At 47.6% G+C, this 24460-nt stretch overlaps 1 protein-coding gene across 4 annotated transcripts in view; it reads left to right on the top strand.

Annotated features, from left to right (window-relative positions):
• Positions 1–24460, top strand: part of LOC145358427 (dynamin-1) — a 263584-nt gene that overhangs the window by 60378 nt on the left and 178746 nt on the right. For all 4 annotated transcript variants that reach the window (XM_080212495.1, XM_080212493.1, XM_080212496.1 and 1 more), the window contains exon 2: positions 3572–3645. In XM_080212495.1, the coding sequence (XP_080068621.1) occupies positions 3572–3645 (74 nt within the window). The remainder of the gene's footprint in view (positions 1–3571; positions 3646–24460) is intronic.

Raw genomic sequence — 24460 nt, 5'->3', positions numbered from 1 at the left:
ATTTGCCTGCATTTGCCCATATCCCTCTAAATTAGAGACATGAATAAATGAATTTAACTAAAGTAGCAGCTGCCAAGCTAAATTTGCAAGGGCACGAAGAAATAAACTTAAAAAAAGCTTAAACTATGCCAATTGAAAAGACCGATCTTGATCAAGATTCCATTTTGCCACCCAATCCCTCCCATTCCACGCTTCTTGTTCCTGTCCAGTGTCCATTGATCTCTGCCCTGGAACCTACTCAACTGATCCACCGCAAGCTCTGGGGTAGACATTTCCAAATGCTCGCTACCCTCTTGAGTGAAGAGGCTGCTAAATGCCGGACCCTTCTCCTGAGCCTGCGCCCCCCCCAAGACCCTAGACCTGCCAGCCAGGGTAACCAGCTTGCTGGTACTTTTTCTGCCAAGTCTGATGAATTTCATAGAATCTCTATTCAGCCCATTGAGACTGCACCAATCACAATACCACCCAGGCCCTATTCCCGTAACCTGACATATTTATCCCACCAATCCCCTGACACTACGGTCAATTTTACACGCTCAGTTCATCTAACCTGCGTATCTTTGGACTGTGGGAGCAAACCGGAGCACTTGGAGGAAACCCACGCACACATTGGAGAACATACGGACTCCACACAGATAGTGACCCAAGCCAGGAATTGAACCCGGGTCCCTGAAGCTGTGAGGTAGCAATGCTAATCACTGTACCACCATTCCAGATTTCTATTGAATTCAAATTTCACCATCCTGCTGTGTTGGGATTCAAACTTGGGACCCCGGAGAATTACCCTGGGTCTCTGAATTACTAGTCCAGCTACTCCATTGCCTCCCCTGTGGCGGGGCAGAATCGCTTTTAAGAAATAGTTTGATGGGATCACAGTGGTTGGGGGTTGGGATCTGTGGGACCCTGTCTGGATGGATGGTGGAGGTGCAGCATCTGAGGTGATCTTGCGGAGACAGCAGAGAGCGAGGAAGCTTCTCAGCGTGGAGTCGAAATCTCAATGTCAGCCAGTAAAATAGCAAAGCCGAGAATCAGAAATACTACCTCCCACAGAACATGTTTAATTAGAATAAATTTCACACTGATTCTGTCAAATGAAGCTGCCCTGGTGGGCTGTAAAATGTCGTTTCAGCTTGTTGCACGTTCCTATTTTAGTATTTGCTCAGAAAATGCCAAATTCCTGCTCTTTTCTAGACACTGTGTAACTCCAGCACCCTGGCTTCAACAGCCCCAGGCTTTTGCCGATGAAATCCCCTCTCTATGTTAGAATGTAACTGGTGACAACGATGATTGGATGTAATGTGACCAATGGGAACAAGATGTAAGGGTCAGCTGACCCAGTAAAACATGGAACCAATCACAGCGTGATATAATAGTCAGCTGACCAGCTGATTCACTGTCAATAAGGAACTGTGTGGATTTGGGTGGAGTGGCCCAGGGCGAGGCCTCGAAGTTTGGAGTAATGCTGTTTCTTTATTAAACCCTTTCTTTGATTTATAAGTTGGAGTAAGTTTTGTTGTCTTTTGAAGAGCTCCTTCTGAAGAAACACTCTAAAGGGTGGGGTTCATTAGCCACGCTTGCCTGAAAACTCAAGATAACATCCCCCCCCCCCAACTCCAATGGACCATTACATGTTCCGCACTCCCCCACTGCCATGGGAATTCCAGTGGATGGGAAAATTCCAGCCTAAATCTCGCTCCCTGTTTGAATTTGAGGAGGGGTTGGAATAAGCTGGGACTTTTTTCCCCCGGAGCGTAGGAGGATGAGGGGTGACTTTATAGAAGTTTATAAGAACGTGAGGGACGTAGGCAAGGTGATTAGTCAAGGTCCTTTCCCCATGTCAGGTGCCCGAAACTAGAGGGCATAGGTTAAAGGTGAGAGGGGAAAGATTTAAAAGGGACCTGAGGGGCAACTTTTTCACACAGAGGCTGGTACGTGTATGGAATGAGCTGCCAGAGGAGGTGGTAGAGGCGGGTACACTTACAACATTTAACAGACAGAGACATGGATGGGAAAGGTTTAGAGGGATATGGGCCAAGCGCAGGCAAATGGGACTAGTTCAGTTTAGGAAACCTGGTTGGCATGGACGAGATGGGCCGAAGGGCCTGGTTCCATGCTGTATATCTCTGTGACTCTCTGTCTTTCCACTGCTCTTTCTTCCTGTAAGGTTCTCCTTATACCATCCTCCTTTGACCAAACTTTCGATGAATGGCCCTCATGTCTCCTGATGTGGTTTGGTCATGTTTTGTTTAATACTGTGCCTTGGGATGGTTTATTGCATTAATTGTGCCGTAAAGGTGAGAGTTATTGAATAAAATGAGTAGTACAGGAGGGGGAGACAGCAAAGGTGAAGAATTAAAAGCTTCTGATCGGCTTTGTGTGATTCTGTTTCCAAGATAATGCCCATGAGCGGCACAGTGGTTAGCACGGCTGCCTCACAGCGCTAGGGATCCGGGTTCGATTCCCGGCTTGCGTCCCTGCCTGTGTGGAGTCTGCACATTCTCCTCGTGTCTGCGTGGGTTTTCTCCGGGTGCTCTGATTTCCTCTCACAGCCCAAAAGATGTGCTGATTAGGTGTGTTGGCCATGCTAAAATCTCCCTCAGTGTACCCAAACAGGTGCCAGAGCGTGCCGACTGGGGGATTTTCACAGTAACTTCATTGCAGTGTTAATGTAGCCGACTTGAGACACTAATGAGTAAAATCGGTAACTCAGTGAGCGGCACAGTGGTTAGCACTACTGCCTCACAGCGCCAGGCACCCAGGTTTGATTCCCGGCTTGGGTCACTGTCTGTGTGGAGTCTGCATGTTCTCCCCGTGTCTGTGTGGGTTTCCTCTGGGTGCTCCGGTTTCCTCCCACAATCTGAAAGATAGGCTGGTTGGGTGCATTGGCCGTGCTAAATTCTCCCTCAGTGTACCCGAACAGGAGTGTGGTGACGCGGGGATTTTCACAGTAACTTCATCGCAGTGTTAATGTAAGCCTACTCGTGACACTAATAAATAAACTTTAAACTTTGAACTGTTACCTCAGCTGCAAGTGGTGGTGGGTTCAATCCTACTTTACACTCCCCCCGCCCTCTATGATTCCTGTGGCAGGCGGGACTGGAAAATTCCACCCCAAATCTCTGTTCAGTTATCCTTCTACTATCAGCTAGTGGGAACCTCCGTTTCAGAGTTACAATAAGGCAGAGGCCTTCCTCGCTGGTTTATAGACAGTGGCCGGAACTCTACCACCTCCCCGGACAGAATCGGAGTGGACAAGGGTCCAACAACAGAAATCTCTGTTGACCCGGGATCCGATTCCCCAGTCTCGCATGAGCAAGGTTGTAAAGTCCTGCCTGGGGTGTGTGGTTGAGTAATTCATGGAAGAGAAATAATCCTTACAAAACTCTCAGCCTGAGTAGAATTTTGTGTGGAAATCTGATGAAGTGTTTTGATGTCTTTGGAATTCTCGCCCATGGTCAAAGATCATTGGCAGGTTGTGAGATTGTATTTGGATTGGTTTATTTAATGGATTTCTTCCCGGCTGTGACTCTGTGTGGAATGATGTTCAAATGTCTCCAATTCTCGTTTTCAGGGATTTCCTCCCTCGCGGATCTGGGATTGTGACCAGGCGACCACTTGTTCTTCAGCTGATTAACTCTCCGACAGGTATGGAGTGGCCAGATGAATGTTGCGCGAGGTTGTTCTCCCTTTTCTGTCTGCCTGACTGCGTTGCTCAGCTCTGAAGTCTAATCTCGCCTTCGGCTGTGGTGGGATTTGAACCCCTGTGCCCAGAACGTCACCTTGGGTCTCCTCGTCATTAACCCAGTGACAATACCATTGCGCCACTGTCTCCCTTATGTCCTGTTGTTCCCCTGGTTCTGATGTTGATTAGTATAGGCTGACATGGTGGCACAGTGGTTAGCACTGCTGCCTCATAGCGCCAGGGTCCCAAGTTCGATTCCTAGCTGGGGTCACGGTCTGTGTGAAGTCTGCACGTTCTCACCGTATCTGCGTGGATTTTCTCTGGGTGCTCTGGTTTCCTCCCACGTGTGTGGGTTAGGTTGATTGGCCATGCTAAATTGAGCCTAGCGTCAGGGGGATTAGCAGAGAAAAGGTGTAGGGTTATTGGAATAGGGCCTGGGTGGGACTGTGGTCGGTACAGACTCAATGGGCTGAATGGCCTCCTTCTGTACTGTAGGGATTCTATTCCGTGATTCTAGTGAACACTCTTATTGGATTCGACACACAGAAACATGAAAAGTAGGTGCAGGAGTAGGCCATTCAGCCCTTCAAGCTTGCTCCCCCATCTACAGTGATCCTGGTTGATCCTTTATCTCAAAACCATACTCCAACTCTCTCCTCATATCGCACGACATCTTTAGAGTCTAGAAACATATCCATTTATTTCTTAAATATATTTCCATGATTTGGCCTCCACGGCCTTCAGTGGTAGAGAATTCCACAGGTTCACCACCCTTTGAGTGAAGAGGTTTCTCCTTATTTCAGTCCTAAAAGGCCTATCCTGTATCCTGAGATTGTGACCCCCTTGTTCTAAACCCTCCAGCCCGAGAAAACAACATCCCTGCTCCCAGCCCTGTCAGAATTTTACACATTTGGATGAGATCCTCTCTCATTCTTCTAAACCCCAGCGAATATAGGCCTATGTTGACCCAATCTCTCCTCCTATGACAGCCCTGTCATCCCAGGATATTGGGTTGATAATTTCTAAATGTCCTGTATCTTTTATAATCGAACTCCAGCATTTTCCTTTTTACTGGCAAGATATCTGCGTCTCCATCATGAACAGTAAGAAGTCTCACAACACCAGGTTAAAGTCCAACATGTTTGGTTGGAATCATGTGTTTTCAGAGTGCTGCTCCTTCACCAGGTCTCCTGTTGGACTTCAATCTGGTGTTGTGAGACTTCTTACTGTGGCCGCCCCAGTCCAACGCCGGCATCTCCACCTCATGGCTTCCATCCGTGAAACAGAACTAAAATAGCTGTTTAATTTCTCAACCATTTCCTTGTCCACAGATTGTGGTCAACCCCTGGAATCTGGAAATTCCCAGGAAAGATGTATCTAGAAGAATAATCTCAGTTTTCATGATCTGAGCAAACCTCCTGCTGTTTGAGGTAGCACAGTAACAGTTGTTTAGCCTAAGTTCCACAAGGGTTTGAGTGACCCTATTCCAGTTGAACTGTCCATGACGCAGACCTTGGCTGCATTACCAATCCTTGAATGTGTTGTATTGATGGACATGTCCCTTGTGCTATTATATTGGGTAATCAGACTATTGATTGCATGAGTCAGCAGAGCTTCCCTGCTATCATTGTTCCCTGATAGCACTCAGTCAATGCCTAAAGCTTTTGGATGAGTCATGAGTTTGAGTTGGATTTCCTTTTGCAAAAATATACCTGATTCACAAAATATCTGAAAGAACGTTGCAAAGTGGCTATCACACAAAGTGCAATGATATTCAGGTTCTCTACATTCCTGTTATGGTCTGGGACTCTTCAATTTCGTCCAAGCAACATTACAGACATTTCAACATAGTCATTACAAATGGTGCAGAGATATTTAATTTGCCCACCTGGAGCAAGTTGCACTCTTGAGATGTTTCAATACAATTGTAATACATGTAATTTTCACTGTATCCGTTCAAAGGTACTCAGATTAACTCCTTGCTGCCCAGCCCGGTAAATTGGCTACAGTCTAAGGCGGCACGATGACTCGCACTGCTGCCTCACAGCGTCAGGAATCCGGGTACAATTCCGGTCTTGGGCCATTGTCTGTGCGAAGTTTGCACATTCTCCCCGTGTCTGCGTGGGTTTCCTCCCACATTCCAAAGATGTGTGCGTCAGCTTGATTGATTGTGCTAAATTGACCCTAGTGTCAGGGGGATTAGCAGGGCAAGTATGTGGGGATATGGGAATAGTGCCTGGGTGGGAGTGTCGTTGGTGTAGACTTGATGGGCCGAATGGGCACTGTAGAAATTCAGTGATTCTAGCCTGGCTTTTATATTTTTATATTTCCTGGCATGAGGCTAAAGTAGATCTGTAGGTTTCAAACTTATATTCCATGAATTTCCCAGTTGGAGAAGATTACCACCCTACACCTACATGCTGCAGTAAAGTACTCAAGTATACTCCCAATCTTCTATTTTCAAGGAGAACAGTCCCAACCTCTCTAATCTATCTTCATAGTCTGTAGTACTGTGTCCCTAGAGTCATTCTTGAGAACTTTTTCTATTTTTTCCAATGCCTTCTCATCCTTCCTGTAATATGGTGCCCAGAACTGGATACAGTGCAGCAGATGAGGCCTAACTTGTGTCGTATACAAGTTCAACAGGACCTCCTTACTGTTGTACTCAGTGGACGGAATCTTAGCGGCATTTGCTCGCAATGGGATTTTCCCATCCTGCTGCAGTGAGCAGAGATTTGGCTGGCTGCCAAATTCTCTGACCGTAATGCCATGGGACTGTAGCATGAATGGCAGGTAAGATTGTGCCACATCACCAGAATTCTGCTGCCGCTCCCACGACGGAATCGGAGCGGGCGAGGGGCAGACAACGGAAGTGTCCATTGATCTTGGGTGGGAATTTCTGGTCTTGCTCGAGCGGGGCAAACTCCTTCCCAGTTAATAAAGCTCAGGCTACAACATGCTTTATTAACTGCTCCCTCAACATCTCCTGCCACCTTCGATGACTTGTGTTCATATACACCGGGATCCTTTTGTTCTTCTGATTTGATTTATTATTGGCACACGTATTAACATACAGTGAAAAGTATTGTTTCTTGTGCACTATACAGACAAAGCATACTGTTCATAGAGAAAGAAAAAGAGAGTGCAGAATGTAGTGTCGTAGCCATAGCTGGGGTGTGGAGAAAGATCAACTTACGTAAGGTAGGTCCATTCAAAAGTCTGATAGCAGCAAGGAAGAAGCTGTTCTCGAGTCAGTTGGTACGTGACCTCAGACTTTTGTATCTTTTTCCCAAAGGAAGTAGGTGGAAGAGAGAATGTCCGGGGTGTGAGGGGTCTTTAATTATGCTGGTTGCTTTGCCGAGGCAGCAGGAAGTGTAGACAGAGTCAATGGATGGGAGGCTGGTTTGAGTGATGGACTGGGCCATGTTCATGACCCTTTGTAGTTCCATGCGGTCTTGGACAGAGCAGGAGTCATACCAAGCTGTGATACAACCAGACGGAATGCTTGCTATGGTGCATCTGTAAAAGTTGGTGAGAGTTGTGGTGGACATGCTGGATTTCCCCCCAGTCCAACACAAAATGAGAGATTTCACTGTCCAAACTACATCCTGTAACTGAAATGTAGAGTGGTCAGTATTGGAGGCAGCTTACCTCAGACACCAGAAACTAGAACCCTTTGGCGTTTCTTGCAGTCTTGCTCAGAGCAGGAGCCATACCAACCGGTGATACAACCCGAAAGGATGCTTTCTATCGTGCAATTGTAAAAGTTGGTGAGAGAACAGCAGAGGGTACACTGAGAGGTACACCTTTCATCTACTTTATCATGTCTCTCCACATTCTTCCTGCCAAAATGAATTACCTCACGCTTCTCTACATTTGAACTCCATCTGCCCCCTAACTGCCCGCTCTGTCCATGGTCTATTGACGTGGAGTTGGAGAGAAAGAACAGATGTGATCATATTGAGTGGTGAAGCAGCCTTGTGGGGTCCAGACACTACTCCTGCTCCTGTTAATGAGGTTACTGTTATTACCTTTACACCAAGAAGAAAAATAACTGAACGTTTGTTCTCAAGATCTGCTACAATTTTGTTGGGTGGCAGTGGAATGATCGCACGGGGGGTTCTGTTCCAATGATTTTGGAAATCTTGGAGTAAAAGATGGGAGAAAAGGTTAGCAAACATCTCAGTAGGTCAGGCAGTGTCGATTGGTTCAGGAACTGAGTCAACCTTTCATGTCCGTGACCCTTCATTAGAACTGTAACAAAGTCCGCAGGTACTGAGCCAGGAAGAATGTGTGTGGGGGGGGGTGGGGTTCACAAATGAAGAGAGGTGTTTTGAGCATGCCAACTGTTTTGGGCAGAAGCAGATGCTCAGTGAGAAGCCTGCACATCATCGTTAAGTGTAATTCTAACTAAATTACGCAGTTGCCGAGGTAAAGTTAACCCAACCCACCATTTTGTACCCAGGGGATAGTTATCTTTTCCGTATATTAGTCATTTGCTTCCCTCTGCCAAGCTTCAGGGAAGTTCATGTGTCTCCATTGTGACTGCCTCTGCTAGGGCGGCACGCTGGCACAGTGGTTAGCACTGCTGCCTCACAACGCCGGGGACCTGGGTTCGATTCCCGACTTGGGTCATTGTCTGTGTGGAGTCTGCACGTTCTCCCCGTGTCTACGTGGGTTTCCTCTGGGTGCTCCAGTTTCCTCCCACAGTCCAAAGATGTGCTGGTTAGGTGGATTGACTATGCTAAATTCACTCTCAGTGTACCCAAACAGATGCCAGAGTAGGGGATTTTCACAGTAACTTCATTGCAGTGTTAATATAAGCCTACTTGTGACATTAATAAATAAATTTAAACTCTGCTATTCTCAGTCATGGTGAGAGGACAGGCATGGATGTGATGGGCTGAAAGGCCTCCATCAACATCACGGATTTTCACTGATTACAAAGAAATTTTTAAAAAATTTTTATTCCAGTTCAATCCAATCAAGTTCATTCAGAGTCTCAACAAGTGAGACAATGAGGAGGAACTTCTTCACTCAAAGGGTGGTGAATCTCTGGAATTCTCTGCCCGTTGAAGTGGTGGAGGCTGCCTTGCTAAGTATATTTAAGACGCGGGTTGATGGGTTTTTGATAAGCGAGGGGATTAAGGGTTATGGGGAGAGGGCGGGAATGTGGAACTGAGTTACGACAGATCAGCCATGATCTTATTGAATGGCGGGGCAGGCTCGAGGGGCTAGATGGCCTACTCCTGCTCCTATTTCTTATGTTCTTATGAGACATTCCTGATCCAAGCTGACAGGACAGGGCTCTCAGCTCCTGTCTCGGGCTTGATCAACATGATCCAAACTGATTGGAGTCGGTATAGCTCCTCCATTGATTACAAAGATGTAACACAAAGCAGCAATGTAGTTAGAGTTCCTTCTTAGGTGCAGGATGGAATACCTGATTTTGGAATAATCTAACCCACCCACTCCACACGGAAAGCCTTAGACTTCCCTCTGTTAATTCTGGCCTTGCTCTTCATAGAATCATAGAATGCTGTAGACAAAAGGAGACCATTTGGTCCAACGAGTGTGCGCTGACCACAATCCCACCTATCCCCATGACCCCAAGCATTTACCCTAGCGAATCCCTCTGACACTAAAGGGTAATTTAGCATGGCCAGTCCATCTAACCCGCACGTCTTTGGACTGCGTGAGGAAACCAGAGAACCTGGAGGAAACCCATACAGACACAGGGAAGACATGCGGATTCTGCATAGACAGTGACCCAAGCCGGGAATTGAACCCAGCTCCCTGGTGCTGTGAGGTAGCAGTGCTAACCACTATGCTACTGTGCCCCCTGCTGGGAGTGCTGACTGCTCAACGTGAGGTCTGTAATTTAGAGGAAATGGGTGGTTGACTGGGTGGGCATCGTGTGGGGAGGGGGGGATTAGTTAGGAGTCTGGGGAGATGGGATATTTCAGGGGGAGGGGGGATTGGTGGGAGTTTGGGGAGGTGAGGTTTTTATGAGGAGTGGGACTGGGTAAGAGTTTGGGAAGATGGGGTATTTCAAGGGGAGGGGATATTGGGTAGGAGTTTGGGGAGATGGGCTATTTCAGGGGAGAGGGGATTGTTAGAAGTTTGGGGAGATGGGTTTTTATGGGAGGGGATTGGGTGGGAGTTTGGGGAGGTGGGGTAATTTGGGGGCAAGGGGATTGGGTAAGAGTTTGGGGAGGTGGGGTAATTTGGGGGCAAGGGGATTGGGTAAGTGTTTGGGGAGAAGGGGTATTTCAGGGGGAGGGGAGATTGTTAGGAGTTTGGGAAGATGGGGTTTTTATTGGGGGGGATTAGGTAGGAGTTTGAAGAAGTGGGGTATTTCAGGGGGAAGGGGATTCAGTAGGAGTTTGGGGAGATGGGATTTTTATGGGGGGGATTAGGTAGGAGTTTGGGGAGATGGGGTTTTTATGGGGGGGATTAGGTAGGAGTTTGGGGAGATGGGATTTTTATGGGGGGGATTAGGTAGGAGTTTGGGGAGATGGGGTTTTTATGGGGGGGATTAGGTAGGAGTTTGGGGAGATGGGGTTTTTATGGGGGGGATTAGGTAGGAGTTTGGGGAGATGGGGTTTTTATGGGGGGGATTAGGCAGGATTTTGGGGAGGTAGGATATTTCAGGGAGAAGAGGGATTGGGCACGATTTTGGGGAGATGGGGTATTTCAGGGGGAAGGGAGATTGGGTAGGAGTTTGGGGGATTAACAGTAGGCATGGGGGGTATATTGAGGATGTGTGTGATTTTGGATGTGTGTGGGGTTCGGTTTGTGTCTTGTGTCCGCAACTCAAACAAAAAAATCCATTGCACATTTCCTGAGAGCCCAGGGAGCCAACAGAAACTTTCATTTAATGAGCAGCCCTGCAGCAAATGGAATTTTCGCAGTCGTGAGTCCAGTTTTATTATAAAAAGGCCTCTTTTTCTGTTAGTTTTGGCAGCGATCCGTTACATTTAGCCCCCATTCATGTATTGGAAGCCATATTGGAAAGGTACAGACCAGATGCAGAACAAAGCTCCCTCTACTGGGCCTCAGCTCTCCATCACGCCCTCTGCCTCGCAAGGGAGAATTCCTCCCCCTCCACGTAATATTTCCATTCCCCTCATCATGACGGCAGGGTGTTAATCTCGCCCTCACGCCTGTCCAGTGCTGAACCCTGATTAATTTGGTGGATATGAAATTATTAGTAATACTGATTTGCAGAATATTTCCCTTTGCCAATTGCGGAACTGTGATAAAACAGCTGACGCAGCAGACATGCACAACAGAGAAGCCTTTCCCAGTGTGAAAGACACTAACCCTTTTGTGCTCAAACTGAGCCTCTCAATCTCCCAGAACAGCTGTGCCTTAGGTCTTTGAACGTGGGCCTCTGGGAGACTCCATTCTGAACACTCCCTGCCATTTTATTCTGACGCTTGACCCAGTGCCTTGGGAGACTGCGTTGTCTGTCGAATGGTGGCCTCTTTGTATTAATTGATTTGAGATAACTAAGGCTACACTCAGTCCTGAAGAAAGCAGTGATTTTTCTCTGGCTGAATGAAGTGCGGGGGTGGGGTGGTGGTGGGGGGACACCTGGAGGGGATGGCTATGAGTGCTGTAACTGATTCTAATTCCAGTCCAAGATTGGGTCTCTCGGTTTTGATTTGATTTATTATTGTCACATGTATTAGTGCACGATGAAAAGTATTGTTTCTTGCGCGCTGTACAGACAGAGCATACCGTTCATAGAGGAGGAGATGAGAGAGTGCAGGAGGTAGTGTTACAGTCAGACAGTTGTGTCGTTGAGCTTGGCAGACACTCTTAAAGCAAAAGGCCAGGTTTCCGGCCACACAGTACAGGGGAGGCTAATGGCTCGAACTCTCCCATCCAGCTCCCCCTCTGGGTCAACGCTCACGGGAAAAACCCATCCTCGCTATTGCAGCTACCTTAGCTGGAGCGACAATCCTGTGGGTTGAGAATGGAAGGGAGCCAGCTGTTTTGGGCTGAAGGAGATGTTCATTCACCAGCCCGTACTTTGGTAAGTGTAACTCAGAGCAGGTTTACACAGTAACCTGACCCAGTCCTGGCAGTAGAGCGAATCCAGCCCATCATTTCTGTCTCCAGCCAGATTTTATCTTTTCAGTACGTGCGTTAGTCATCTGCTCCTCTCCGCCAGGCCTCAGGGAAGTTCACATGTCTCTGCTGTGACTACCTCTGAGGTTCTGCGTCACTGAGGGAGGGTAGACATGGTTACGATGGGCTGAATAGCCTCCGCCTTTGTCATAGATTTTCACCAATTCCTGAGGGAGATACACAAACTAGCAATGCAGTATCCTCTTTTTAGGCGCAGGGCGCAATACCTCATTGTAACATAGAGCAGCCGTGTGACCCACCCACACCTCGCCTGGACCCTCCAAGGAAAGCTTCTGCTGATTATGGTCTCACTCCTGCCCTCTGCTGGGAGTGCTGATAGTCCCCGCCACCCCGTCCCACCCCAAGGACTGTGTGTATGGTGTTTGGGGGCTGTGGAGGAGGGGGCAGTGTTGGGGGAGGCTGAGGGGGAAAGAGGTGGGAAGGATGTTGGGGGAGAGGAGTTGGACAGGGGGAGGGGTGGAGTTTTGGGTGAGGGGAGGGGTTTTCAGGAGGGATATTGGGGAAGGGCAGGGGAATGGGCATTGGAGATGGGAATTGGGGATTAGGGGTGTTGGGGGAGGGGCATTGGGTGGGGAGGAGGGGGAGGGACATTGGGTGTGGGGGATGGGAGGGGGATTGGATGTTCTTTTTGGGGGCAGGGGATTGGGTGGTTGTGTTGGAGGTGGGGCTTTTGCCCGATGATGTAAGCTGGGATTTTCCAGGCCTGCTGCACTCTGCCGTGCTGTTCGAGTAGATCAGTGGGTCATGGGGCAACAGCAGGGGCCTTCAGCGAGTTTCCCAGTCGCGAGTCTCCTGGTTGCTTTATCTTAGCGCAGTCAGCTCCGCGTCGGAAGTTGCATTGCACAGAGTGTCAGCGACTCATTCCGCCCAAAAACCGGGCGGGAAATACTCCCATTTTCCCACCCGTTGGGCACTTTTGTTTTGGGAGAATTCCAGCCGTAGGTTTCAAACAGTTTCTTAAAGCACAATAGAGAGCTGGAGAGGAGTCGGAAAGTTCCAGAACCCAGGAAACGGAAAGCACGGCCACTAATGGTGGAGTGATTAAAATTAGTGGTGCTCAAGAGGCCACGATTGGAGGAATGGAGATAGATTGCACGGTTGTGAGGCTGGAGGAGGTCACGGAGACGGTGAGGGGTTGGGGGTGGGCGTCGGGGGGAGGGTGGGCTGAGGCCATGGAGGGATTTGAAAACAGTGAAAATTTTAAAGTTGAGACATTGCTTGAGATGGGTGCCACGGTGGCACAGAGGTTAGCACTGCTGCCTCACAGCGCCGGGGACCTGGATTCAATTCCCGGCTTGTGTTACTGCCTGTGTGGAGTTTGCACATTCTCCCCGTGTCTGCATGGGTTTCCTCCGGGTGCTCCGGTTTCCTCCCACAGTCTGAAAGACGTGCTGGTTAGGTGCATTGGCCATGCTAAATTCTCCCGCTGTGTACCAAAAGAGGTGCTGGAGTGTGGCGAATAGGGGATTTTCACAGTAACTTCATTGCAGTGTTAATGTATGCCAACTTGTGACACTCAGAGCCAGGATATGTCAGCGTGCACAGGGCTGATTGGGATCTAATTGTGACCTTAATGGCACCTTGACTCGCTCATGGTGAATTGGACACGGGCAGCAGAAGTTTGGAGGTTGTTAAGTTTATGAAGATACTCAGGATGTAGATAAATGGGGGAACCGGCAAATCGTAGAACAGCATTCTGTCAACCTAGGGTATTGGTGAGGCCACACTGGGAGTATTGTGTGCAGTTTTGGTGTCCTTATCTGAGGAAGGATGTCCTTGCTATAGAGGGAGTACAGTGAAGGTTTACCAGGCTGATTCCTGGGACGGCAGGTCTGTCATATGAGGAGAGACTAAATTGGTTAGGATTATATTCACTGGAGTTTAGAGAGTGAGAGGGGATCTCATAGAAACTTATAAAACTCTAACAGGGTCAGACAGGGTAGATTCAGAAAGAATGTTCCTGATAGTGAGGGAGTGCAGAACTAGAGGTCCTAATTTGCGGATAAGAGGCAAACCTTTTAGAACCGAGGTGAGGAGAAATTTCTTCACCCAGAGAGTGGTGAACGTGTGGAATTATTCCCACAGAATATAATTGAGATCAAAACATTGAGTGATTTCAAGAAGAAATTAGATATAGCTCTTGGGCTAAAGGGATTGAGGGATATGGGGGTAAGGGGGGAATCGAATTCGATGATCAGCCACGATCAAAATGAAAGGCGGAGCAGGCTTAAGGGGCTGAATGGCCTCATCCTGCTTCTAGTTTCTATGTTTGACATTCCCTATGGGATTGCTAAGTGGGAGATGAAGCTGTGTTCTACTCTTCTAGACTACCTTGCCCCAGTTGTCCACTGCCTCTCCTTTCTTTGTGCTTTAAGTTTTTTTTTTGCAGTGCGCTCTGCCTTCTGGGGTTTAACTGTGAGCTCTGGTGTACTGAGGCCAAGTGACAGGAATCCATTAGTCAATTTCCCTCTCGCTTGAAGCCTGGCGCGGCGTGTCGAATTCCACCTGACGGGAGTCGCGCGTTGGGATAATCTTCTGCCGTGCGAAACTTTTGATGATTGGACCAGCAGCTGAGCCCCCTCTCAGTCGCATGTTGCTCACAAACCCGAGAGTGGAGCAACTTCAGGGAGAATCACTGGGCCCATTTAAAATTGAATTTATGTAGCACCTTTCACGACCTCCTCCTATCCCGAAGCCCTTTGCACCAATGGAGTGCTTCACTCTTTGAAGAGTGGATACTGTTGTAACGTCGGAAATGTAGGTAGCCAGTTTGTGCACAGGAAGATCCCACAACACATCAACGTGATCAGCTGTGTTCTTTGATTATTTTAATACTCTTGTGGTTTATCTCCCGTATTCAATTCTCCCTAAACCAGAACTCATCCAAAACCTGGATGCTAACACACACTAAGACTGATTTCCCCCATCACTCCTGTGATCATTGACTGACACTGACTCCCAGTTGAACACCATCTTGGTTTTAAAATTCTTATCCTTGTTTTCAAATCCCTCCATGGTCTCACCCACAACGCGCCCCCCCCCCATCTCCTCCCAGATATCTGCACTCCTCTGACTCTGACCTCTCAAACGTTCATAGAATCTCTACACCACAGCAGGGGGCCACTGCATAGAATCCTAGGTTTCAGTTCAGTCGGGCAGCATGGTTGGTGCAGGCTTGGAGGGCCGAAGGGTTTGTCTCTGTGCTGTTATTTTCTTTGTTTTTATACTTTGCACTAAATCTCACATAGGCCCTATCCCTATAACCCCACATATTTACCCTGCTAATCCTTCTCACACAATTTAGCATGGCCAATCCACCTAACCCACACATCTTTAGAGTGGGGGAGGAATCTGGAGCTCCCAGAGGAAACCCACGCAGACATGGGGAGAATGTGCCCACTCCACACATATAGTCACCCAAGGCTGGAATTGAACCTGGGGCCCTTGTGCTCTGACGCACATGCTAACCACTGTGCCACCATGCTGCCCCTGATTTTAACTGCTGCACTGTCGGTGGCCCTGCCTTGAGCTGTCTGGGCCCTTAGCTCTGGAATCCTCTTCAAAGAACATAAGGAAAGTGGGAGTAAATGGATGTTTTTATGTTCTTATGTTTTTCTGGTTGGTGATCAGTGACTTGTGGTGTGCCTCAGGGATCAGTGTTGGGACTGCAATTGTTTACGATTTACATAAATGATTTGGAGTTGGGGACCAAGTGTAGTGTGTCAAAATTTGCAGATGACACCAAGATGAGTGCAGAGCAAAGTGTGCAGAGGACGCTGAAAGTCTGCAAAGGGATATAGATACTCTGAGTGGGCGAGGGTCTGGCAGATGGAGTACAATGTTGGTAAATGTGAGCTCATCTGTTTTGGTAGGAATAATAGCAAAATGGGCTATTATTTAAATGGTTAAAAAGTTGCAGCATGCTGCTGTGCAGAGGGACCTGGGTGTCCTTGTGCAGGAATCTCAAGGAGTTGGTTTGCAAGTGCAGCAGGTAATTAAGAAAGCAAATGGAATTTTGTCCTTCATTGCCAGAGGGATGGAGTTTAAAAACAGCGAGGTTATGTTGCTGTATAAGGTGCTGGTGAGGCCACACCTAGAATACTGTGTACAGTTTTGGTTTCCTTACTTGAGAAAGGATATACTGGCACTGGAGGGGGTGCAGAGGAGACTCACTAGGTTGATTCCGGAGTTGAGAGGGTTGGCTTATGAGGAGACTGGGGCTGTGCTCATCGGAATTCAGAAGAATGAGGGGAGATCTGATAGAAACATACAAGATTATGAAGGGAATCGATAAGATAGAAGCAGGGAAGTTGTTTTCACTGGTGGGTGAAACTAGAACTAGGGGGCATGGCCTCAAAATAAGGGGAAGCAGCTTTAGGACTGAATTGAGAAGGAACTTCTTCACCCAAAGGGTTGTGAATCTGTGGAATTCCCTGCCCAGTGAAGCAGTTGAGGCTGCCTCACTGAATGTTTTTAAGGCAGGGATAAATAAATTTTTGAACAGTAAAGGAATTAAGGGTTATGGTGAATGGGTGGGTAAGTGGAGCTGAGTCCACAAAAAGATCAGCCATGATCTTATTGAATAGCGGAGCAGGCTCGAGGGGCCAGAGGGCCTACTCCTGCTCCGAGTTCTTATGTTCTAATGAAAAGGACGAAATGTGGGAATCCATTTGGCCCCTCACACCGGCTTTGCCATTCAGTGTGATATTGGGCTTCCTATACCTCTCTGCCTCGCCATCTCTCACTTTTATCCTTTGTCCCTTCTTAAAACCTACCTCATGACTTTGTTTTATAAGCTACGGCAGCTAGTAAAAAAGCCTCGTGGTCTTTTAGCCTTCAGAGCGAGAGTTTAGGAATAAGGATGTTTTGCTGAAACTGTACAGAGTGTTGGTGAGGCCACACCGGGAGTATTGTGTGCAGTTTTGGTGTCCTTGCTATAGAGGGAGTGCAGTGAAGGTTTACCAGGCTGATTCCTGGGATGGCAGCTCTGTCATTTGAGGAACGACTAAGTCAGTTCGGATTATATTCACTGGAGTTTGGAAGAGTGAGAGGGGATCTCATAGAAACTTGTAAAATTCTACCAGGGTTAGACAGGATGGATTCAGAAAGAATGTTCCCAATGTTGGGGAATCCAGAACTAAAAGACATAGTTTGAGGATAAGGCATAAACCTTTTAGAACTGAGGTGAGGAGAAATTTCTTCACCCAGAGGGTGGTGAATGTGCGAAATTCACTACCACAGAAAGTAGTTGAGGCCAAAACGTTGTGCGATTTCAAGAAGAAATTAGACATAGCTCTTGGGGCTAAAGGGATCAAAAGATATGGGGGAAGTGGGGGGGGGAAAATCAGATATTAAATTTGATGAACAGCCATGATCAAAATGAATGGTGGACCAGGCTGGAAGGGCCGAATGGCCTACTCCTGCTTCTAGGCCGTATGTTTCTGGAATGTTCCTGTGAAGCACCTGGGGACATTTTATTATGTTAGAAGGCGTTATACAAATCTGAATTATTACCCTGAAGGATAAACACTGACCAGGGATATGGAATTACTCTCCTCGGAGACTGAAGAGATTTCCCCGCACGGTCCTGTGGCCCGGAAGGTGTTGACTCGTGCTGGCGTGCGGCTCCCCATCGCCTTGACAAGCACCAGGTGTAATAATTTTAATGTTCTGGCTTTTAGTTTTAAACCCTTGCTCGCTCCCTCTGCCTTTCCATGCCAGGAGGTCTGTGGTTGGAGGATCGAGGGTGCGAAACCATCCTGGCACACGCGTGTCCCTTTCATTTCACACATGAAGACACCATGGACGCCCACTTCCCCCACAATGCTGCAGTGCTTCTGGACCCTGTTCTGTTGCCGTGGAAACATCTACGTCAAATGTTCTTCGTTCTGTACAACTGCGTGGGATTTGATGTTGCCTCTGCGCCAGTAAACTGTGAGCCGTGCCCTTCTGCGACCCCCTCCACCCCCACCCCGTAGATTTGGAAGACCAGCCCTCAAGTTTGGAAGTAAAGCAAAGGGAATCTCCCACCTCCTCAGATCGGGGGCTTCCTAAGGTGTGGGATTGCGGGAAGGCCGGGATTGAGTAATGAGGCTGCGTTAGGGTTTGGATATCACTGCAAGACTTGGGAATTCATCCTGTCAAAAAGAAATGTTCACAGCTTTAATGCTGTGAGTCAGGTTCACTCAACAGGGAATAATTTGAACAGGAATGATTCTGTTTATGTTGGAGCCATTGCACAATGGCACCATTATCCTACATCACTTTGCCGATGATTTGTTTCTGTAGATATATTATCAAGTGAAAACTGGACTAATTTTAAAGTCAGCTTAACTAAAGCAATCCCTCCAATCCATTATTTCATCCTTCATATCTGCCACTTAGGCCAGTTTCTCTGACCTTGCTCATGCCTGGGGTTGTCCAGTCCCGCTGCAGGGGAACAGAGACTTGGCTGAGCGCCAAACCCTCCATTCCCGCTGGCAGCAGCGGCAGAGCTGGCGAATTCCAGCCATCTCAGAATCTGCTTGTTTCTGAAGAGGACTCCCCAATTCTGGCCTCACCCACCCTTCCGAGGAGGCAGCTCCCAGTTATTTAACACCGTCCCACTCAGTAACCTGTTCCAAATTTGCCCTTTGTATCATAGAAACTTTACAGTGCAGGAAAAGGCCCTTCGGCCCATTGAGTCTGCACCGAACACAATCCCACCCAGGCCCTACCCCCGTATTTTACCCATTAATCCCTCTAGCCTACATATCCCAGGACACTAAAGGCAATTTTTTGGCATGGCCAATCAACCAAACCCACACATCATTGGAGTGTGGGAGGAAACGGGAGCACCCGGAAGAAACCCACGCAGACACGAGGAGAACGTGCAGACTCCACACAGACAGTGACCCAAGCCGGGAATCGAACCCAGGTCCCTGGAGCTGTGAAGCAGCAGTGCTAACCACTGTGCTACAGTGCCGCTACACTCTGCACTTCCTCGTTTCCTTCTCTATGAATGGTATGTTTTGTCTGTATAGCGTGCAAGAAACAATACTTTTCACAGTATCTTAATGCATGTGACAATAATAAATCAAATCAAATCTTTATGGAAGGAAATCTGCCATCCTTACCTGATCTGGCCTGCATGTGACTCCAGAGCCACAACAATATGGTTGACTTTCAGCTGCCTTTGGGCAACTAAGGATGGGCAATAAATGCTGGCCAACCAGTGATGCTCATGTCCCACAAATGCATAAAAGAAGTTTGACGAAAGAAAAATGACAAAAGGTTTGAATTTCTATATAGGACCTTTCAAGACCTTGGGACATCCCCCGAACACTTCCCAGCCAATGAAATACTTTGGAAATGGAGGCACTTTTGGGATTGGGAATCCCAGCAGCCGGTTTATGCACACCGTACTTCATCAAGCAGCAACAGGAGAATGACCAGATAGTCTGCTTTACGGTCTGTGGGTTGAGGGGTACATATCGGCTGGGACTCTAGGGCGGATTCCCTGCTCTTCTCTGGAATCATGGCCTTGGATCTTTAACCTTGAACTGGGATGGCAGAAGAGCCCTGGGTTTAATATTTCCGCAGAAAGACTGTACCTTTGACAGTGAGGCACTCCTTCAGCACTGCAGAGGAGTGCCTGCAGAGATTGTAGTGCTCACGCCCCTGGGGTGGGACTTGAACCCACAATCTGTTGGAAGAGTTGTTAAACTTAGGCCCCATTTCTCTGCTCGGGTAAGTGTAAGAAAGCTGAACGGAGTCATCCAAGGTTACTTGGGTCAGGATTATCCCTCGATCAACATCACAAAATTAAAATATTTGGTGGGTTATCAGATTGCTGCTTGTGGGAGCTTGCTGTGTACAAATTGGCTGAAGCATTTCCCAGGATACAATGGTAACATAGGTCAAAAGTATCAAATTGCTGCAAACTGCAATCTTTTTCTTGCGTATGTCTACCAGGGATAGGGTTTTCCAGTCCCACTTGCCCCAAGACTAGAAATTCCTGCCTAAAGACCAAAGATGTGTGCGTTAGGTTGACTGGCTAAGCTAAATTGACCCGAGTATCAGGGGAATTAGGTGGGTAAACGAGGGTTACAGGGATGTGGCCTGGGTGGGATTGTGGTCAGTACAGACTTGATGGGCCGAATGGCCTCCTTCTGTACTGCAGGGACTCTATAAAAAATGTATGAAAGTCAACTGTACTTTGGCTTGTCAGTCGGATTCTCCGTGCTGCCCGCGATGCTTCCCGCGGAGGGCAGGTTCGGAAGATTTCGGCCAATGTTTCTGCATCCGAGGCGTTGCCTTTTTCCACCTTGGATCTGAGGATCAGCAGTTTATCCACTTGTGTTTTTGGCTGGAATATTCTATCACGGGACATGGGCAAGGCCAACATTTATTGCCCTTGAGGAGGTGGTGGTGAGCTAGCTGCCTCCTCGGATACAGTTGCGTGGCTTTATCACAACGCCACACTTCTGTGGGAGTTGCACATAGGCTCGGCCAAATAAAGTTGGCAGATTTCCTTCCCTAAACGCCAGATGGGTTTCTGCAACAACTTGATAGTTTTCTGGCCATCGTTACCCAGACTAGCTTTTTACTCCAGATTTGTTTAATTAACTGAATTTAAATTTCTCCAGCTGTCGTGGTTTGAACTTGTGTATCCAGATTATTGGTCTAAGCCTCTGGATTACCAGCCCAGTAACATGATCGCTGTGCTTCCCTTTCCTGCACGGTGATTGGAATTTTCCACTTCTGTTTGCTCCAATCCAGGATTTTCCATATTACCGTGTAGGAAAGCGAGCAGGGATGTGGAAAATTCAGATCGATAACTCACCAGTGACTGAGATGTGAGTCAGTAATCAGCAGAAACCAAGAGCAGAATAAATTCCCGGATAAGTTCTAGAAATTTGTTCAGCAATCCATCAAAGATCCTTAGACAGCATCTTCCAAACCCATGACCACTTCCATCTAGAAGGACAAGGGCAGCAGATACATGGGAACACCATTTGTAAGTTCCCCTCCAAGCCACTCACTGTCCTGACTTGGAAATATTTCACCGTTCCTTCACTGGATCGAAATCCTGGAATTCGCTCCCTAACTGCATTGTGGGTCAATCCACAGCACATGGGCTGCAGCGATCCAAGAAGGCAGCTCACCACCATCTTCTCAAGGGGCAACGAGGTGTAATAAGTTCACAGAGGCGGAAGTTTCTTCACCACAATCCTTTCATTTACAATTCGAAGAGCAGTGCACAGACTGGTATCAGTCAGCAGCCCACCTTCAGGAATTCTAGAGGAAGTGACACTCCCGGTTATATACAAAGTAAAGTCTCTATGATTGGCCCAAACATTGCCCTCTTAACTAGGGAGTTCACATTCCAGTTGGCCAACTTCAATGGCCCATTTGAAGTAATCACATTAGGAATGGGCAATAAATGCTGGCAAGTCAGTGAAGCCCATCTTATGAGGTCTTTGAAGGTCTTATGAGGAAAGGCTGAGGGACTTGAGGTTATTTTTGTTGGAGAGAAGAAGGTTAAGAGGTGACCTAATTGAGGCATACAAGATGATCAGAGGGTTAGATAGGGTGGACAGTGAGAGCCTTTTTCCTCGGATGGTGAAGGCTAACACGAGGGGACATAGCTTTAAATTAAGGGGTGGTAATTATAGGACGGATGTCAGAGGTAGGTTCTTTACTCAGAGGTTAGTAAGGGCGTGGAAAGCCCTGCCTGCAGCAGTTGTGGACTCACCAACTTTAAGGGCGTTCAAGTGGTCAGTGGATAGACATATAGATAACATTGGAATAGTTTAGGTTAGAGGGTCATTAGATTGGTTCCACTGGTCGGCGCAACATCGAGGGCCGAAGGGCCTGTACTGCGCTGTAATGTTCTATGTCTCCCATGAATGAATTAAAAAAATTGGGAACGCACGGAATTTTCCAAATGGTGCACTGTTGCTTCCTTTGTAATTCCTCACTGTGAGCATGTTATCCTCTCCAGTCAGTTCACTGACTTCCACTTCTCTTCCATTTGTGACTTTCACAAGGCCATGAAGCCTGACTCCCACTGCCATAGCAACACATGTTCCACTTCCAGACGTGGAAGGACTGGATCAATAATTACCTCCCTCTTGATGGGAGGTGGGCATCGCTGACTGGGCCAACATTTATTGTTCATGTCTCATTGCCCAGGAACTGAGTGGCTTGCCAGGCCATTTCAAAGGGTCACTTCAGAACTCTGGGGACCCAGTGATAATTTTTTTTGTTAAGCACGGTGGTTAGCATTGCTGTCTCACTGTGCCAGAGAGTCAGGTTCGATTCCGGCCTTGGGTCACTCTCTGTGTGGAGTTTGTACATTCTCCCAGTGTCTGCGTGGGTTTCCTGAGTGCTCCGATTTCCTCCCACAGTCCAAGGGTGGCGGATTGCCTGTGCTAAATTGCCTTGTGGTGTCAGGGGGTTTACGGGCTGGGTGAGATTGTTGCTGGTCCAGGCTTGATGGGCCAAATGGCCTCCTTTTGCGCTGTAGGAAAGCTGGTCGACATGGACGAGCACGGAAACAGGCCCTTTGGCCCAACTCGTCCATGCCAACCAGTTTCCGAAACTGAACTAGTCCATTTGTCTGCGTTTGGCCCATATCCCTCTAGACCTTTCCCATCCATGTACCTGTCCAAATGTTTTTAAATGTTGTTATTGTACCCGCCTCTATCACCTCCTCTGACAGCTCATCCCATTTCACCCTCTGTGTGTAAAAGTTGTCCCTCAGGTCATTTTTAAATCTTTCCCCTCTCATCTTAAACCAATGCCCTCTAATTCTGGACTCCTCTAGCCTGGGGAGAAGACCTTGGCTCTTCACCTTCTCTATGCCCCCTCATGATTTTATAATCCTCGATACGGTCACCCCTCATCCCACTGCACTCCAGGGAAAGCCTATCCAACCTCTCCTTACTATTCAAAACTTCAAGTCCCTAATGTCATTGTGGGTCAACCCATTGCAGCGTTTCAAGAAGGCAGCTCATCACCACCTTCTCAAAGGCAACTAGGGATGGGCAATAACTGCTGGCCAGCCAGCGACACCCATGTCCCATGAACGAATAAAACAAAATTATTCGCTGCTCATTTACTAAGCAAAGGATGAATTTGGAGCCAATCTTTCTTTGACATGGCTTTATTCACAAAACCCAGAGAACATAGGCACAGACTCCCTATTCCTTCATCCGCACAGAGTTGGAAACCGGTTCTTACATATAGTTAAGAATAATGCTCTCATCTTTCCTCAGTAACAGTTGCTCTTTCTTACAATGTAACAGGATTGCAACATTAACACTCACAATCCAAGTGCACTAACTTGTATACTGTTAGTGACACGTAGAATATACAGATATATGCCATTTGGACCAAAGCTTACATGAGTCTTTGTGCTCCACAAAAGACCGTAAGACATAGGAGCAGAATTAGGCCACTCGGCCCATCGAGTCTGCTCCACCATTCAATCATGGCTGATATTTTTCCCATCCCAATTCTCCTGCCTTTTCCCCATAACCCCTGATCCCCTTATTAATCAAGAACTTATCTATCTCTGTCTTCAGACACTCAATGACCTGACCTCCACTGCCTTCTGGCAAAGAGTTCCACAGATTCACCACTCTCTGGCTGAAGAAATTCCTCCTCATCTCTGTTTTAAAGGATCGTCCCTTTAGCCTGAGGTTGTGCCCTCTGGTTCTAGTTTTTCTTACTAGTGGAGACATCCTCTCCACGTCCACTCTATCCAGGCCTCACGGTATCTTGTAAGTTTCAGTCAGATCCCCCCTCATTCTTCTGAACTCCAACACGTACAGACCCAGAGCCTTCAACCGTTTGTCATATGACAAGCTCTTCATTCCAGGGATCATTCTTGTGAACCTCCTCTGGACCCCTACAGCACATCCTTTCTTAGATATAGGGCCCAAAACTGCTCACAATACTCCAAATGGGGTCTGACCAGAGCCTTATACACCCTCAGAAGTACATCTCTGCTCTTGTATTTTAGCCCTCTCGACATAAATGCTAACATTGCATTTGCCTTCCTAACTGCCGACTGAACCTGCACGTTAACCTTAAGAGAATCTTGAACAATGACTCTCAAACCCCTTTGTGTTCTCTCAGCCCCTCATTCACATCCCATCAGCATATCCTTCTATTCCTTTCTGCCTCATGTGCTTGTTTAGCATTTCCTTAAATACTACTCATTTTAACCATTTCCTGTGAGGGTAACTTCCGCGCTCAAACACCGGGCAGGATTTTCCCACCAGGCGTGCCCCAAGACCGGAAATTCCCACCCGAGGTCAGCGGGCCTTTAAAATGGTTTGCCAAATTTTATCTCCTGCCCGCTACAAATCGTGCATCAGGTAGGAAGGGAAAATTCCGCCCTTTGTCTCTAGGTAGAGAAACTTCTCCTGAATTCTTGATTGGGTTTATTAATGACCACCTTGTATTTATGACCCCGAGATTCGACTTCTTCCCCATCCTCCCTCAAGTAGGAGCTCCTTCATCAGGAACTTTCATAATCTTAAAGACCTGTATCAACATCATCCTTCAGCCATCTCTTTTCTTGAGAAAAGACCTTCTCTTTTGATTTTGATTTGATTTGATATGATT

This window comes from Carcharhinus amblyrhynchos, chromosome 25 (assembly GCF_965287045.1).
Source record: "Carcharhinus amblyrhynchos chromosome 25, sCarAmb.v2.hapA, whole genome shotgun sequence".
Classification (NCBI taxonomy): Eukaryota; Metazoa; Chordata; class Chondrichthyes; order Carcharhiniformes; family Carcharhinidae; genus Carcharhinus; species Carcharhinus amblyrhynchos.
Note: the sequence above shows the minus strand (reverse complement) of the source record. Positions and strands in the feature narration are given on the sequence as shown.